The sequence below is a fragment of the Rutidosis leptorrhynchoides genome, chromosome 6 (assembly GCF_046630445.1).
Source record: "Rutidosis leptorrhynchoides isolate AG116_Rl617_1_P2 chromosome 6, CSIRO_AGI_Rlap_v1, whole genome shotgun sequence".
NCBI lineage: Eukaryota > Viridiplantae > Streptophyta > Magnoliopsida > Asterales > Asteraceae > Rutidosis > Rutidosis leptorrhynchoides.
The window spans coordinates 199,062,241-199,082,191 of record NC_092338.1 but is presented as its reverse complement, the minus strand read 5'-3'; the positions used below and the strand labels follow the sequence as shown (position 1 = coordinate 199,082,191).

The following is a 19,951-nucleotide window of genomic DNA, read 5'->3' as shown; positions in this document are numbered from 1 at the left end:
GAGTAAGTATCTCACTAAGTATATTAACAATGTGTGATATACATAAGAAATGAGATTACTAAGTTAAGAAACTCGAAATGATATATATAACGATTATCGTTATGATAACGTCTACTAAATACATATGTATCATATTAAGATATTGATACACTATATTTAACATGATAAAATGATATTTAAATATATCATTAAGTGTGTTAACAATGAACTACATATGTAAAAACAAGACTACTAACTCAAGAATTACGAAACAAGACTTATATGTAACGATTATCGTTGTAACGATATTTTAATGTATATATCATATTAAGAGATATTCATAACATCATAATATCATGATAATATAATAATTTAACATCTCAAAACATCTATATGAACAAAAAAACAAATAAAGATTGTGTGACATTATAAAGTGTTGTAAGTCAAAGCAAAATAAATATTTAAAAAAAATTAAAAAAATTGATATAATAAACATTTATTAACCTGCTGAAACTCCAACTTTAAGGCCTCTAGATCTCAAAACATCGAAATGGATGAAACTAAAACCATTAGTTCCTCTCCATTCGGTTGGTGGGAATGGCACAACAGTTGTTTTCTTAGTAAACATGAGTTTGTACTCATGTTGGATATGTTTGGTCCGGAATTGTAGCGGACTATCAACTACAGTAGCATTAGAAATACAAAATAAGCCCCATTCCCTAATGAGGTTATCAAATTTGGCCTTAAGGAAGTTACGGATGTTGATTACAATCTTAGCGCCCTAATATGGAGAAAATAAACGTAGAAAAGAAGATATAAAAAAAATTCTAAAATGAAACGAGAATTAAGAAATTTATATATATAAAAAAAAATGAACACAAACCTCCTCATCCGAGACGATTAGCTCCAAAGTGGGCTTGCCTTCATCGTAACCATATCCTAGCTTTTGAAGGAGACGAACGGCTTTAATTTTTATGGTAAAATTAACTTTCCGTCCGTCAATCTCTGAAACCTGAATTATGTACTTGGATGTGGCCATTATTTAAAACTATAATGAAAAGAAACAAAAGTTAGAAAATAATCATTCAAAAAACATCAAGATTATTGAAGTTGAATGAAAAAAATTAAACCTGATATTTTTCGTTTGGCAACCGAGAGATAATTTGAATTCAAATTAACGAATATGATTTTGAAAATAATGGTATAATGGGCGGGTTAATTGTGTGAAAGATGTGTGAAGTAGAGTTATGTTGGTAAGTGTGTGCACTTGAGTGTATTTTTGAGAAAAAAACAACCTTCTCACCACTTTCTATACAAAAAGGTATTTTTGAATTAAAACTGATAAAAAAAATAGCAACAAATAGTGTACTCCCTCCGTCCCATTTCAAATGTCCACCTTTCCATTTTGGGTTGTCCCATATCAAATGTCCACTTTGGATTTCAACCAATCAGAAGAGGTTATTTTGGAGAGAGAAGATTTCTGATTGGTGGAGAATGAAGTTAGTGGGATTTTCTAAAACTGTGTGCAAAAAGTAAGTGGACACTTGTAATGAGACGGAGGTAGTATATGTATAGATTTTTTGTGAGACAAACTTCTCTCCTACATGGCCCGTAAATTAAGGGTTGAATGACATGTGGACACAAGCTTACCGATTTATATGTATACTAGATTTAAGAGCTCGTACGTTGCAAGGAGACTCTTTATCAAACTAAATTGAAACGTAAAATGTTTTATCATTTAACGTTATGAGAAAGACAGTCTCACAAGTACCGTTGTGCATGAAATAAACATAACATGTTCAAGTTTTTTTTATATAAACACATTGATGTTGTTTAACAAAGAAAAACTAAAAATTTGTTTTGGTCTCAATGTTAAACATAAGATTAATGTAAAACGGTTCTATGTTATTTCGGTACAAACATCAGTATATACAAACACAAGCTTAGTATTTCTAACGATTAGATGTATGCTATGTTTACAGTGACGAAACATTAAAAATTTATAGTATTTTTATTGAAAACTTATGTATTCAAAATATCATTATTGTAAACGTTATAAATGAATACAATTACAATTCAACAATTAATTGTTTATAGTGATTGTTACTAAGATTTATGTACTTGCTCTATAGCACTAAAAATGGATATATTTTGAATAAAATCGTTATATTTTGAATAAAATCGTTACATATTCATTCAGGTACGTAGAATAACGATACTAATTATGAAATAGGAAAAAGTGTAAGAATTACCAATGACATCATGGGTAATCCTGATTCTTACAAATATAATCAAATGTAAATTAAAACCGGTTCGTTATTGGCTCATTATCTCCATATCTCCATTGTATGTAAGCTTGTCTCTCTGATTTTTCTTGATACGACATACATCTAATAGATAGATTCATCTTATTATAAGACTTAGCACTACAATCCTTATAGTAAAATCTCAGTTATAGATAAAAAGTAACACAACTGAATTATAAACGTCAAGATTTGCAAGGTATAGCCATATTAAGATTCAAGTTAGAAGCCATAATTCTTTACCCAGCTTCTGTTTCAAGTGCCCACAGCCTTGATCTTTCTGACGACATGTAACAACCTACCGTTGATCATGTTTCAGAACCTATAACATTCTACTGATTATATTATGAGCCCGTAAATAGATGAAATTATCATTCAATATAATGTGATATGATAAGTATATGTTACAAATATGTATACCTATGTTATCGTCGTTTACATATAATTAAAACATTAGCATTTATAAATGATAGCATTTATATAAATGATAACATTAGAGAGTAATGATAGTTCTATACTTGTATAAAACAATGTAGTAGATATAAATTCTATCTTATAAATATGTATATGTAAATGCCATAAGAGTAGCATGAATTTATGAACCCATGCATTTAGAGTTGTAATGAACATAGTTGTAATGAACAAAATGAATACAAAATTATATGAACCCAAGCACTTAGAGTTTTAAATTAACGTGCAGCCTACTAAAACATTTCCTTGCTTTGTCACCATATATGTGAGACTCTGGAAGTTGATCGACATCATAGTTTAGTGACCCCTGTAAAATATACAAATCAAAAATCTCATTCGACAAAGGGAAATGTTAATTTCACGATTGAATCATTAGGATAACATCAACAAAAAGGGTAAAGCATGTTTACAATATTAAAACTGTCATTTTGCAAATGGTTGGTTTATGTCAGGCTCACTTAGGTAAAAAAGGGTTAGATTAAAAGTTTAAATGCTACATGTACTATGTATTCGGTATGAGTTGAGTCCGTATAAGTTTAAATAAAGTAGCCACCAGATGATTTGTTTTTTATTATTTTTTTCAGTAAACACATGCGAAGTACTTTTGTGATGTACACATGTTTATAACTTTTTCTTTTCAATGTTATGAAAAAAGCCATATAGTTTAAACAAATTAGTCAACTTATGCCCTTGCAAAATACTTACAGTGTCAATGAAGCAAACAGGTCGGGAGTCGAGAAACTTAGTGCTGCATTGTATTTTACGCAATCCCCAGCAGCGGTGTCGAAAGAAACATCAGTACCAACTGCTACTGTATTGTTTCCAGCTACCCCCGAGAAGTTGACTACGGGTCTAGCGGTCAAATCGATGTTGGTACAGATTCCTGCATACTCGTGCAAGTATTGAAGTTCATTTGCAACAAAACTTGCAGTGAGGTTTACTTGAAGGTTCTCAAATGTTGCTCACAACAACACCCTTATACATGTATTCGATTCAGATACACAATTAACAAAAAAGGGAATTTAATGGATACTTTTCCATATCTCTGATCAAGAACAATATAGCTGAAGATGGTTTTCAGTCCAGGTGCAGCTTCATCTACTGTGATAGTCGTCAATAGCTACATTGCAGCAAATCGTTAGCCATAATAATTATTTTAGTAACAGATTTTTTGATAACTGTTTCAGTCAAAGATGAGATAAAACTGTTTCAGTTGAATTTTAAAGCAGCTGAATATAATTATATTAATTACCTTTGGCATTGTATCTTAGGATGGCCAGGGAAAAGGGTCGGAAACGTCGCACGATTTACCGGTTAAGGAAAAGCGTCACAAACAATCACATGATTTACCAGTTAGGGCGCGTAAATATGAGTAAAATAGGGACAAACACTAATAGGTAAAAAAAAATTCGCATTCAAGCAGCTTCCTCTCGATATACAATATTACATTAACAAATATTTGCAGAAAACATTAAGGCTGCGCACGTTCATGGTCACACATATAATCACTGCCAAAACTCATTTTTGAAATAAACAACTTAACAAAGATAGAAACAAAGACTTTGAATTCATATGAAAACTTTTTTAATGATAAGTTTAATCCCCTAGAAACCAAAAAACACAAATAGTATATAACCATCTTTTGTACTTCTTTTTGATTGACTACATAGGTGGTATCGTATAAATTAGATTCCATCAGTAAACTATAACTATTCATTACAAAAACGAAAATCGAAACCAATTTTACCGTATTGAAATTAAAATACGAAAACGTCACCTATTTAAAGCTTGTTGATGTGAGGATTAAATATCGTCCGGCCTTTCATCAAAGAAGACGACGACGCTATTGCTTGACCACCGACGACGACACTATTCTTTGCACGATTAAATATGGAACGCGGGAGTTGAAATCAGTGGTGAGGATTCAATAGTCCAGCCTTTCATCTGATAGATCGTGCAAAGACAATTATATATCGATCACAGTAGATGAGATCATTTGTGTGGATTCAATCGACCTCTGCTTTTTGATTTCGGTTGCTGATCCAAGTTGAGGGGAGGTTTGTGGTCAACGGTTTTTTTTTTATTTTTATTATATGAAACCCTAGTATAAAATGAAGCAGACCCCTATTTCTTCTTAACTCTTCCGTATTTTTATTTGAAGGCTTCCACGTGTTAATTTTGTGTGATTAGTGTAATTAATTAGGATTAATCTGGTACTACGTAATTACATGTCAGCAAATCCTTCACATTTATAAAATGTTATAGATAGATTATAGATAGATTATAGATAGATAGATAGATAGATTATAGATATAGATATATATATATATATATATATATATATATATATATATATATATATATATATATATATATATATATATATATATATATATATATATATATATATATATATATATAAGAGCAGAATCTATGGGGAAGTAACCAATCGGGGGAATCAAAATTTTTTTTTTTTTTCGTTTTTTTGGAATTTTTTTTCAGGCATCAAGATTATACGAAAATATGAACATTTAAAAAGACACTTCGTGATGAATGTTATTATTTAGGCGGAAAAACGATCGACAAACATAACATTCAAGATAATATTGATCGTGAAGAATTTTAACGTTTTTTCATGTTTTGTGAAGTATTTTTTTGTCAAAATTTAGCCCGATTTAGAGTTTAAGGTTTAGAGTTTAGGGTTTAGTGTTTTGGGCCTAAACCCAAAACACTAATTCCTAAACCGTAAACCCTAAACTCTAAACCGTTCGTGTTAAAAATAAAAAGGTATAAAAGGAATTTTCAATTCTCCATATCCTAAAATCTCGTATACTCCATAGTATTCAGAATTTTAATTAACAATTTTTATTAACAATTTAATTAACAACCCCAAAATAACTACAACTGCTCATTTTTATTTTTATTCTCAACAAAAAATCACTTACAGTTGGATATGATACGGAGTATTAATTAATCACATATTTCAAATATGCCATGAATGCATAGAAAAAGATCGATATTGTTTGCACTAGAAATTTGGTGATGCACAATACATGTATATTCGTCAACCAACACGCACTACAAGAAAATGATGAATTAAAGATGACACTAAACATCCAGTCGTCCCCAAAAGAAAAAAAAAGGACAAATAATGTCCCAGCTTTTTCTAAAACGTTTGACCAGTTTTGTTGGGACGACATGTAGGGACGACATGTCGTCCCCAAAGAAATTACCTTTTTTTATTTTTTTTTATTTGGCCAAAACTGGCTCGAAAAAGTGAAAAAATTCCCGCCAAAATTTTAGGGACGACATGTCGTCCCTAATAGTCGTCCCAAGAAAAAAAATTATTATTTAATTGTTTTTGTATTTCTGAAATATCTTGTAGATTGACCTCACGACCTTCACTAATAGGTCTGCTTGGATTTGTTGGTGGTGCATATGGATTATGAGGGTGATTCATAGTGTTAATATTAAGAAAGGCTTACTTGAATGTGTAAATAGAAGGAACAAAACTGGGTATAAATAGAAGGTGATTTTCCACCAAAAGTTAATTTAGCGCCAAAAAATTATCCGCCCAAAGTTTCCCACCAAATATAACGGGGTTTAATTGGGATTTATAGTTTAATTAGGGCTTGATAGTTTAATTAGGTCTTGATAATTTAATTAGGGCTAAAGTTTCCCGCCAAACTGGATCGTTTAGGAGTTGTTGCAGTCACGACTTAGATTAGGATTTAATTAGGGTTTAATTATGATTTAATTTGTATAATTTATAAGTAATTACAAAAAATATTTAAGTGATTAGAAATGATTATTAATTAATTATATAAGATGTTTATCACGACGATATGTCTAAACGAATTTTTTATATATGTAAATATATATATATATATATATATATATATATATATATATATATATATATATATATATATATATATATATATTATATAACGGCGTAATGTAATAAAAGTATAACGACTTATTATAAAAAATAATTTTTTAACGATTTTATAAAATATTAAGTTTAAAAAATTTGAAAGTTAAATTAATAATTATATACCACTTGATACTTACATATACTTATATATAATTACACTTTATTTAATATATAAGCTAAATATCTTACTTTATATCCAAAATTTGTTGTAATACTTCTTTAGGATGGATAGGTGGCTAGATGGTGGAAGAGACCAAAGGATTGTGGAAGTCGGGGTCAATTCTTTGTGTGCCGAACGATGGAAGAACGCCAAAAGTCGTCAAAAAAGTATTTCGTGGCTAATAATGGGTACGAACTTCCCAATAACCTTCGTGACCAACTAAAATGTCCCGTTCTTATTGATTAAAAACGTTCCATATTAATTGATTTCGTTGCGAGGTTTTGACCTCTATATGAGACGTTTTTCAAAGACTGCATTCATTTTTAAAACAAACCATAACCTTTATTTCATAAATAAAGGTTTAAAAAGCTTTACGTAGATTATCAAATAATGATAATCTAAAATATCCTGTTTACACACGACCATTACATAATGGTTTACAATACAAATATGTTACATCGAAATCAGTTTCTTGAATGCAGTTTTTACACAATATCATACAAACATGGACTCCAAATCTTGTCCTTATTTTAGTATGCAACAGCGAAAGCTCTTAGTATTCACCTGAGAATAAACATGCTTTAAACGTCAACAAAAATGTTGGTGAGTTATAGGTTTAACCTATATATATATCAAATCATAACAATAGACCACAAGATTTCATATTTCAATACACATCCCATACATAGAGATAAAAATCATTCATATGGTGAACACCTGGTAACCGACATTAACAAGATGCATATATAAGAATATCCCCATCATTCCGGGACACCCTTCGGATATGATATAAATTTCGAAGTACTAAAGCATCCGGTACTTTGGATGGGGTTTGTTAGGCCCAATAGATCTATCTTTAGGATTCGCGTCAATTAGGGTGTCTGTTCCCTAATTCTTAGATTACCAGACTTAATAAAAAGGGGCATATTCGATTTCGATAATTCAACCATAGAATGTAGTTTCACGTACTTGTGTCTATTTTGTAAATCATTTATAAAACCTGCATGTATTCTCATCTCAAAAATATTAGATTTTAAAAGTGGGACTATAACTCACTTTCACAGATTTTTACTTCGTCGGGAAGTAAGACTTGGCCAATGGTTGATTCACGAACCTATAACAATATATAAATATATATCAAAGTATGTTCAAAATATATTTACAACACTTTTAATATATTTTGATGTTTTAAGTTTATTAAGTTAGATGTCCTCGTTAGTAACCTACAACTAGTTGTCCACAGTTAGATGTACATAAATAAATCGATAAATATTATCTTGAATCAATCCACGACCCAGTGTATACGTATCTCAGTATTGATCACAACTCAAACTATATATATATTTTGGAATCAACCTCAACCCTGTATAGCTAACTCCAACATTCACATATAGAGTGTCTATGGTTGTTCCGAAATATATATAGATGTGTCGACATGATAGGTCGAAACATTGTATACGTGTCTATGGTATCTCAAGATTACATAATATACAATACAAGTTGATTAAGTTATGGTTGGAATAGATTTGTTACCAATTTTCACGTAGCTAAAATGAGAAAAATTATCCAATCTTGTTTTACCCATAACTTCTTCATTTTAAATCCGTTTTGAGTGAATCAAATTGCTATGGTTTCATATTGAACTCTATTTTATGAATCTAAACATAAAAAGTATAGGTTTATAGTCGGAAAATTAAGTTACAAGTCATTTTTATAAAGGTAGTCATTTCAGTCGAAAGAACGACGTCTAGATGACCATTTTAGAAAACATACTTCCACTTTGATTTTAACCATAATTTTTGGATATAGTTTCATGTTCATAATAAAAATCATTTTCCCAGAATAACAACTTTTAAATCAAAGTTTATCATAGTTTTTAATTAACTAACCTAAAACAGCCCGCGGTGTTACTACGACTGCGTAAATCCGGTTTTACGGTGTTTTTCGTGTTTCCAGGTTTTAAATTATTAAGTTAGCATATCATATAGATATAGAACATGTGTTTAGTTGATTTTAAAAGTCAAGTTAGAAGGATTAACTTTTATTTGCGAACAAGTTTAGAATTAGCTAAACTATGTTCTAGTGATTATAAGTTTAAACCTTCGAATAAGATAGCTTTATATGTATGAATCGAATGATGTTATGAACATCATTACTACCTTAAGTTCCTTGGATAAACCTACTGGAAAAGAGAAAAATGGATCTAGCTTCAACGGATCCTTGGATGGCTCGAAGTTCTTGAAGCAGAATCATGACACGAAAACAAGTTCAAGTAAGATCATCACTTGAAATAAGATTGTTATAGTTATAGAAATTGAACCAAAGTTTGAATATGATTATTACCTTGTATTAGAATGATAACCTACTATAAGAAACAAAGATTTCTTGAGGTTGGATGATCACCTTACAAGATTGGAATTGAGCTAGCAAACTTGAAAGTATTCTTGATTTTATGTAACTAGAACTTGTAGAATTGATGAAGAACACTTAGAACTTGAAGATAGAACTTGAGAGAGATCAATTAAATGAAGAAAATTGAAGAATGAAAGTATTTGTAGGTGTTTTTGGTCGTTGGTGTATGGATTAGATATAAAGGATATGTAATTTTGTTTTCATGTAAATAAGTCATGAATGATTACTCATATTTTTGTAATTTTATGGGATATTTCATGCTAGTTGCCAAATGATGGTTCCCACATGTGTTAGGTGACTCACATGGGCTGCTAAGAGCTGATCATTGGAGTGTATATACCAATAGTACATATATCTAAAAGCTGTGTATTGTACGAGTACGAATACGGGTGCATACGAGTAGAATTGTTGATGAAACTGAACGAGGATGTAATTGTAAGCATTTTTGTTAAGTAGAAGTATTTTGATAAGTGTATTGAAGTCTTTCAAAAGTGTATAAATACATATTAAAACACTACATGTATATACATTTTAACTGAGTCGTTAAGTCATCGTTAGTCGTTACATGTAAGTGTTGTTTTGAAACCTTTAGGTTAACGATCTTGTTAAATGTTGTTAACCCAATGTTTATAATATCAAATGAGATTTTAAATTATTATATTATCATGATATTATCATTTATGAATATCTCTTAATATGATATATATACATTAAATGTCTTTACAACGATAATCGTTACATATATGTCTCGTTTAAAAATCATTAAGTTAGTAGTCTTGTTTTTACATATGTAGTTCATTGTTAATATACTTAATGATATGTTTACTTATCATATTAACTATATATATATCCATATATATGTCATCATATAGTTTTTAGAAGTTTTAACGTTCGTGAATCACCGGTCAACTTGGGTGGTCAATTGTCTATATGAAACATATTTCAATTAATCAAGTCTTAACAATTTTGATTGCTTAACATGTTGGAAACACTTAATCATGTAAATAACAATTTCATTTAATATATATATATAAACATGGAAAAGTTTGGGTCACTACAGTACCTACCCGTTAAATAAATTTCGTCCCGAAATTTTAAGCAATTGGAGGTGTTGACGTATCTTCTGGAAATAAATGCGGGTATTTCTTCTTCATCTGATCTTCACACTCCCAGGTGAACTTGGGTCCTCTACGAGCATTCCATCGAACCTTAACAATTGGTATCTTGTTTTGCTTAAGTCTTTTAACCTCACGATCCATTATTTCGACGGGTTCTTCGATGAATTGAAGTTTTTCGTTGATTTAGATTTCATCTAACGGAATAGTGAGATCTTCTTTAGCAAAACATTTCTTCAAATTCGAGACGTGGAAAGTGTTATGTACAGTCGCGAGTTGTTGAGGTAACTCAAGTCGGTAAGCTACTGGTCCGACACGATCAATAATCTTGAATGGTCCAATATACCTTGGATTTAATTTCCCTCGTTTACCAAATCGAACAACGCCTTTCCAAGGTGCAACTTTAAGCATGACCATCTCTCCAATTTCAAATTCTAAATTTTTTCTTTTAATGTCAGCGTAGCTCTTTTGTCGACTTTGGGCGATTTTCAACCGTTGTTGAATTTGGATGATCTTCTCGGTAGTTTCTTGTATAATCTCCGGACCCGTAATCTGTCTATCCCCCACTTCACTCCAACAAATCGGAGACCTGCACTTTCTACCATAAAGTGCTTCAAACGGCGCCATGTCAATGCTTGAATGGTAGCTGTTGTTGTAGGAAAATTCTGCTAACGGTAGATGTCGATCCCAACTGTTTCCGAAATTAATAACACATGCTCGTAGCATGTCTTCAAGCGTTTGTATCATCCTTTCGCTCTGTCCATCAGTTTGTGGATGATAGGCAGTACTCATGTCTAGACGAGTTCCTAATGCTTGCTGTAATGTCTGCCAGAATCTTGAAATAAATCTGCCATCCCTATCAGAGATAATAGAGATTGGTATTCCATATCTGGAGACGACTTCCTTCAAATACAGTCGTGCTAACTTCTCCATCTTGTCATCTTCTCTTATTGGTAGGAAGTGTGCTGATTTGGTGAGACGATCAACTATTACCCAAATAGTATCAAAATCACTTGCAGTCCTTGGCAATTTAGTGATGAAATCCATGGTAATATTTTCCCATTTCCATTCCGGGATTTCGGGTTGTTGAAGTAGACCTGATGGTTTCTGATGCTCAGCTTTGACCTTAGAACACGTCAAACATTCTCCTACGTATTTAGCAACATCGGCTTTCATACCCGGCCACCAAAAATGTTTCTTGAGATCCTTGTACATCTTCCCCGTTCCAGGATGTATTGAGTATCTGGTTTTATGAGCTTCTCTAAGTACCATTTCTCTCATATCTCCAAATTTTGGTACCCAAATCCTTTCAGCCCTATACCGGGTTCCGTCTTCCCGAATATTAAGATGCTTCTCCGATCCTTTGGGTATTTCATCCTTTAAATTTCTCTCTTTTAAAACTCCTTGTTGCGCCTCCTTTATTTGAGTAGTAAGGTTATTATGAATCATTATATTCATAGATTTTACTCGAATGGGTTCTCTGTCCTTCCTGCTCAAGGCATCGGCTACCACATTTGCCTTTCCCGGGTGATAACGAATCACAAAGTCGTAATCATTCAACAATTCAATCCACCTACGCTGCATCATATTCAGTTGTTTCTGATTAAATATGTGTTGAAGACTTTTGTGGTCGGTATATATAATACTTTTGACCCCATATAAGTAGTGCCTCCAAGTCTTTAATGCAAAAACAACCGCGCCTAATTCCAAATCATGCGTCGTATAATTTTGTTCGTGAATCTTCAATTATCTAGACGCATAAGCAATCACCTTCGTTCGTTGCATTAATACACAACCGAGACCTTGCTTTGATGCGTCACAATAAGTCACAAAATCATCATTCCCTTCAGGCAATGACAATATAGGTGCCGAAGTTAGCTTTTTCTTCAATAACTGAAACGCTTTCTCTTGTTCATCATTCCATTCAAATTTTTTCCCTTTATGCGTTAATGCAGTCAAGGGTTTTGCTATTCTGGAAAAGTCTTGGATGAACCTTCTGTAGTAACCAGCTAGTCCTAAAAACTGGCGTATGTGTTTCAGAGTTTCGGGGTTTCCCACTTTTCAACAGTTTCTATCTTTGCCGGATCCACCTTAATACCTTCTTTGTTCACTATGTGACCGAGGAATTGAACTTCTTCCAACCAAAATGCACACTTTGAAAACTTAGCGTACAATTCTTCCTTCCTCAATACTTCTAACACCTTTCTCAAATGTTCACCGTGTTCTTGGTCATTCTTTGAGTAAATAAGTATGTCATCAATGAAAACAATGACAAACTTGTCAAGGTATGGCCCACACACTCGGTTCATAAGGTCCATGAACACAGCTGGTGCATTAGTTAAACCAAACGGCATGACCATAAACTCGTAATGACCGTAACGTGTTCTGAAAGCAGTCTTTGGAATATCATCTTCTTTCACCTGCATTTGATTATACCCGGAACGTAAGTCAATCTTTGAATAAACAGACGAGCCTTGTAGTTGATCAAATAAGTCGTCGATTCTCGGTAGTGGGTAGCGGTTCTTGATGGTAAGTTTGTTTAACTCTCGGTAGTCGATACACAACCTGAATGTACCATCTTTCTTCTAGACAAACAAAACAGGAGCTCCCCACGGTGATGTGCTTGGTCGAATGAAACCACGCTCTAAAAGTTCTTGTAATTGGCTTTGCAGTTCTTTCATCTCGCTGGCTGCGAGTCTGTAAGGAGCACGAGCTATTGGTGCAGCTCCTGGTACAAGATCTATTTGAAATTCAACGGATCGATGTGGGGGTAATCCCGGTAATTCTTTCGGAAATACATCGAGAAATTCTTTTGCAATGGGAACATCATTGATGCTCTTTTCTTCAGTTTGTACTTTCTCGACGTGTGCTAGAACAGCATAGCAACCTTTTCTTATTAGTTTTTGTGCCTTCAAATTACTAATAAGATGTAGCTTCGTGTTTCCCTTTTCTCCGTACACCATTAAGGGTTTTCCTTTTTCTCGTATAATGCGAATTGCATTTTTGTAACAAACGATCTCTGCTTTCACTTCTTTCAACCAGTCCATACCGATTATCACATCAAAACTCCCTAACTCTACTGGTATCAAATCAATCTTAAATGTTTCGCTAACCAGTTTAATTTCTCGATTCCGACATATATTATCTGCTGAAATTAATTTACCATTTACTAATTCGAGTAAAAATTTACTATCCAAAGGCGTCAATGGACAACTTAATTTAGCACAAAAATCTATACTCATATAGCTTCTATCCGCACCCGAATCAAATAAAACGTAAGCAGATTTATTGTCAATAAGAAACGTACCCGTAACAAGCTCCAGGTCTTCCTGTGCCTCTGCCGCATTAATATTGAAAACTCTTTCGCGGCCTTGTCCATTCGTGTTCTCCTGGTTCGGGCAATTTCTAATAATGTGGCCCGGTTTTCCACATTTATAACAAACTACATTGGCATAACTTGCTCCGACACTACTTGCTCCGCCATTAATCGTTCCGACACCATTTGTTCCTTTCGTTCTATTAACCCCTGGTCCGTAGACCTCACACTTCGCCGCGCTATGACCATTTCTTTTACACTTGTTGCAAAATTTGGTGCAGAACCCCGAGTGATACTTTTCACACCTTTGGCATAGCTGCTTCTGATTGTTGTTGTTGTTGCGGTTGTTATTGTTGTTGGGATGATTGTTGTAGTTACTGTTGTTGTTGTTGTTGTTGTTGGGTCGTTTGTTGTAGTTACGATTGATGTTGCGATTGTTGGGATAATTGTTGCGATTATTATTGTAATTGCTGTTGTTGTTGTATTGGTGATTCTTATCACCGTTTTCCTCCCACTTTCTTTTGACTTGCTTCACATTGGCCTCTTCAGCCGTCTGTTCTTTAATTCTTTCCTCAATCTAGCACTAGTTTGTGAGCAATTCTACATGCCTGTTGTATGGAGGCGGGCTCATGTGAACTTATATCTTCTTGGATTCTTTCCGGTAATCCTTTCACAAACGCGTCGATCTTCTCTTCCTCATCTTCGAACGCTCCCGGACACAATAGGCACAATTCTGTGAATCGTCTTTCGTACGTGGTAATATCAAATCCTTCGGTTCGTAACCCTCTAAGTTCTGTCTTGAGCTTATTGACCTCGGTTCTGGGACGGTACTTCTCGTTCATCAAGTGCTTGAATGCTGACCACGGTAGTGCGTACGCATCATCTTGTCCCACTTGCTATAGATAGGTATTCCACCATGTTAACGCAGAACCTGTGAAGGTATGTGTAGCGTACTTCACTTTGTCCTCTTCAGTACACTTACTTATGGCAAACACTGATTCGACCTTCTCGGTCCACCGTTTCAATCCGATCGGTCCTTCGGTTCCATCAAATTCCAAAGGTCTGCAGGCAGTGAATTCTTTGTAGGTGCATCCTACACGATTTCCTGTACTACTAGATCCAAGGTTATTGTTGATATGTAGCGCAGCCTGTACTGTGGATATGTTTGAAGCTAGAAAAGTACGGAATTCCTCTTCATTCATATTCACGGTGTGTCGAGTAGTCGGTGCCATTTCCTTCAAAATAGTCAAATGGAACAAGTTAATCATACAGAATATTAAGAGTAGTTAATAGTATTTCGTAGCATAATATGAACTCATTTATAAAAGCTTTTTCTTCATATTAGCATTTTATAAGTTTAAATTCGGGTAGTACCTACCCGTTAAGTTCATACTTAGTAGCTAATATACAATTCAACTACTACAATTCTATATGAAAAATTGAATATAATAATATTTCGCGTTCAAACTTTTATACAATATTTTACAAACTTACAATACCGCTTATTTTACATAAAGCATGAAATATAGCACACATTAACTTTGATACAAGATAGTTGTGAAGATAATTCTAGCTAGTACACAAGTCGTTTAGCAAAGGCAATAAAGACACGTAATTCATATGTCCAGAAACAAGTCATGCATTCTGGTTTTACTAGGACTACTTCCCATCCTTCGTCTTGTGGAACATAACCGTTATGGCCGTTGATAAGACAGTGTGTTGTAACGTCGTCAAAGGGACGAGGGTTACGTAATGTCCAACAGTCCCGTAACAATCTAAAAACCTCATTTCTTACCCCAATTACCGACTCCGTTACTTGTGGGAACGTTTTGTTTAATAGTTGTAGCCCGATGTTCTTTTTCTCACTTTGGTGAGAAGCGAACATTACTAACCCGTAAGCATAGCATGCTTCTTTATGTTGCATGTTAGCCGCTTTTTCTAAATCATGAAGTCCTATATTCGGATACATTGAGTCAAAATAATTTCTTAACCCGTTGCGTAAAATAGCATTTGGGTTCCCCGCAATATATGCGTCAAAGTAAACACATCGTAACTTATGGGTTTCCCAATGTGATATCCCCCATCTTTCAAATGAAAGTCTCTTATAAACCAAGACATTCTTGGAACATTCTTCGAATGTCTTACAAACTGATTTCACCGTATATAGTTGTGCCGAAGAATTCTGACCGACTCTAGACAAGATTTCATCAATCATGTCTCCGGGTAGGTCTCTTAAAATATTGGGTTGTCTATCCATTTTGTTTTTTTATACTGTAAAATAGACAAGAGTTAGATTCATAAAAAAAAAATACTTATTAATACAAACAATTTTTACATATATCATAAATCATAAGCACACTATATCACATATATTACACCACACGAATACAACTATCTTATTCCGACTCGCTCGTTTCTTCTTCTTCAGTTTTGGTTCGTTTTGCCAAGTTTCGAGAGATATATGATGTTCCCCTAATACGAGCTGTCGTTTTCCACAACGGTTTAGAAAAACCTGGTGGTTTAGAGGTTCCCAGGTCATTGTTACAACTTAAGGGCTTCGGGGGTTGACGATACATATAAAGTTCATCGGGGTTGGAATTAGATTTCTCTATTTTTATGCCCTTTCTCTTATTATTTTCTTTTGCCTTTTTAAATTCAGTTGGGGTAATTTCTATAACATCATTGGAATTCTCGTCAGAATCCGATTCATCGGAGAATTGGTAATCCTCCCAATATTTTGCTTCCTTGGCGAAAACACCATTGACCATAATTAACCTTGGTCGGTTGGTTGAGGATTTTCTTTTACTTAACCGTTTTATTATTTCCCCCACCGGTTCTATTTCCTCCTCCGGTTCCTCCTCTTCCGGTTCTGATTCTTCTTCCGGTTCTGATTCTTCTTCCGGTTCTTCTTTGGGAACTTGTGAATCAGTCCAATATATATTTGACTCTTCGTTATTATTAGGTGAGTCAATGGGATTTGTGCTAGAGGTATACATCTATCACACAATATCAAACATGTTAAGAGATTAATATATCACATAATATATACATGTTAATAATATATAGTTTCCAACAAAAATGTTAAGCAATCATTTTTAAAGAAAACACGGTCGAAGTCCAGACTCACTAATGCATCCTAACAAACTCAATAAGACACACTAATGCAAATTTTCTGGTTCTCTAAGACCAACGCTCGGATACTAACTGAAATGTCCCGTTCTTATTGATTAAAAACGTTCCATATTAATTGATTTCGTTGCGAGGTTTTGACCTCTATATGAGACATTTTTCAAAGGCTGCATTCATTTTTAAAACAAACCATAACCTTTATTTCATAAATAAAGGTTTAAAAAGCTTTACGTAGATTATCAAATAATGATAATCTAAAATATCCTGTTTACACACGACCATTACATAATGGTTTACAATACAAATATGTTACATCGAAATCAGTTTCTTGAATGCAGTTTTTACACAATATCATACAAACATGGACTCCAAATCTTGTCCTTATTTTAGTATGCAACAGCGGAAGTTCTTAGTATTCACCTGAGAATAAACATGCTTTAAACGTCAACAAAAATGTTGGTGAGTTATAGGTTTAACCTATATATATATATCAAATCATAACAATAGACCACAAGATTTCATATTTCAATACACATCCCATACATAGAGATAAAAATCATTCATATGGTGAACACCTGGTAACCGACATTAACAAGATGCATATATAAGAATATCCCCATCATTCCGGGACACCCTTCGGATATGATATAAATTTCGAAGTACTAAAGCATCCGGTACTTTGGATGGGGTTTGTTAGGCCCAATAGATCTATCTTTAGGATTCGCGTCAATTAGGGTGTCTGTTCCCTAATTCTTAGATTACCAGACTTAATAAAAAGGGGCATATTCGATTTCGATAATTCAACCATAGAATGTAGTTTCACGTACTTGTATCTATTTTGTAAATCATTTATAAAACCTGCATGTATTCTCATCTCAAAAATATTAGATTTTAAAAGTGGGACTATAACTCACTTTCACAGATTTTTACTTCGTCGGGAAGTAAGACTTGGCCACTGGTTGATTCACGAACCTATAACAATATATACATATATATCAAAGTATGTTCAAAATATATTTACAATACTTTTAATATATTTTGATGTTTTAAGTTTATTAAGTCAGCTGTCCTCGTTAGTAACCTACAACTAGTTGTCCACAGTTAGATGTACAGAAATAAATTGATAAATATTATCTTGAATCAATCCACGACCCACTGTATACGTATCTCAGTATTGATCACAACTCAAACTATATATATTTTGGAATCAACCTCAACCCTGTATAGCTAACTCCAACATTCACATATAGAGTGTCTATGGTTGTTCCGAAATATATATAGATGTGTCGACATGATAGGTCAAAACATTGTATACGTGTCTATGGTATCTCAAGATTACATAATATACAATACAAGTTGATTAAGTTATGGTTGGAATAGATTTGTTACCAATTTTCACGTAGCTAAAATGAGAAAAATTATCCAATCTTGTTTTACCCATAACTTCTTCATTTTAAATCCGTTTTGAGTGAATCAAATTGCTATGGTTTCATATGGAACTCTATTTTATGAATCTAAATAGAAAAAGTATAGGTTTATAGTCGGAAAAATAAGTTACAAGTCATTTTTGTAAAGGTAGTCATTTCAGTCGAAAGAACGACGTCTAGATGACCATTTTAGAAAACATACTTCCACTTTGAGTTTAACCATAATTTTTGGATATAGTTTCATGTTCATAATAAAAATTATTTTCCCAGAATAACAACTTTTAAATCAAAGTTTATCATAGTTTTTAATTAACTAACCCAAAACAGCCCGCGGTGTTACTACGACGGCGTAAATCCGGTTTTACGGTGTTTTTCGTGTTTCCAGGTTTTAAATCATTAAGTTAGCATATCATATAGATATAGAACATGTGTTTAGTTGATTTTAAAAGTCAAGTTAGAAGGATTAACTTTTATTTGCGAACAAGTTTAGAATTAACTAAACTATGTTCTAGTGATTACAAGTTTAAAACTTCGAATAAGATAGCTTTATATGTATGAATCGAATGATGTTATGAACATCGTTACTACCTTAAGTTCCTTGGATAAACCTACTGGAAAAGAGAAAAATGGATCTAGCTTCAACGGATCCTTGGATGGCTCGAATTTCTTGAAGCAGAATCATGACACGAAAACAAGTTCAAGTAAGATCATCACTTGAAATAAGATTGTTATAGTTATAGAAATTGAACCAAAGTTTGAATATGATTATTACCTTGTATTAGAATGATAACCTACTGTGAGAAACAAAGATTTCTTGAGGTTGGATGATCACCTTACAAGATTGGAAGTGAGCTAGCAAACTTGAAAGTATTCTTGATTTTATGTAACTAGAACTTGTAGAATTTATGAAGAACACTTAGAACTTGAAGATAGAACTTGAGAGAGATCAATTAGATGAAGAAAATTAAAGAATGAAAGTGTATGTAGGTGTTTTTGGTCGTTGGTGTATGGATTAGATATAAAGGATATGTAATTTTGTTTTCATGTAAATAAGTCATGAATGATTACTCATATTTTTGTAATTTTATGAGATATTTCATGCTAGTTGTCAAATGATGGTTCCCACATGTGTTAGGTGACTCACATGGGCTGCTAAGAGATGATCATTGGAGTGTATATACCAATAGTACATACATCTAAAAGCTGTGTATTGTACGAGTACGAATACGGGTGCATACGAGTAGAATTGTTGATGAAACTGAACGAGGATGTAATTGTAAGCATTTTTATTAAGTAGAAGTATTTTTATAAGTGTATTGAAGTCTTTCAAAAGTGTATAAATACATATTAAAACACTACATGTATATACATTTTAACTGAGTCGTTAAGTCATCGTTAGTCGTTACATGTAAGTGTTGTTTTGAAACCTTTAGGTTAACGATCTTGTTAAATGTTGTTAACCCAATGTTTATAATATCAAATGAGATTTTAAATTATTATATTATCATGATATTATCATGTATGAATATCTCTTAATATGATATATATACATTAAATGTCTTTACAACGATAATCGTTACATATATGTCTCGTTTAAAAATCATTAAGTTAGTAGTCTTGCTTTTACATATGTAGTTCATTGTTAATATACTTAATGATATGTTTACTTATCATAGTATCATGTTAACTATATATATATATA

At 32.9% G+C, this 19,951-nt stretch overlaps 1 protein-coding gene and 1 long non-coding RNA gene across 2 annotated transcripts; both read right to left on the bottom strand.

Annotated features, from left to right (window-relative positions):
* Positions 1-351: 351 nt before the first annotated feature.
* Positions 352-1,018, bottom strand: LOC139854347 (uncharacterized). Its single transcript, XM_071843653.1, has 3 exons — positions 863-1,018; positions 484-760; positions 352-368 (listed from the first exon to the last, which is right to left on the bottom strand). The coding sequence occupies exons 1-3, from the start codon at positions 1,016-1,018 to the stop codon at positions 352-354; spliced, it is 450 nt and encodes a 149-aa protein (XP_071699754.1).
* Positions 1,019-2,818: 1,800 nt separating this feature from the next.
* Positions 2,819-4,852, bottom strand: LOC139853190 (uncharacterized). Its single transcript, XR_011761300.1, has 2 exons — positions 3,459-4,852; positions 2,819-3,060 (listed from the first exon to the last, which is right to left on the bottom strand). It is a non-coding gene; the product is annotated as an uncharacterized lncRNA (long non-coding RNA).
* Positions 4,853-19,951: the final 15,099 nt, after the last annotated feature.

What these genes read in the sequence shown, in the direction of transcription:
- LOC139854347 (XM_071843653.1), bottom strand. Translation starts at nt 1,018, where the DNA reads ATGGCCACATCCAAGTACATAATTCAGGTTTCAGAGATTGACGGACGG. An exon ending in TAATCGTCTCGGATGAGGAG is followed by an intron (nt 761 to 862) that starts GTTTGTGTTCAT and finishes TCTCCATATTAG; the next exon opens with GGCGCTAAGATTGTAATCAA.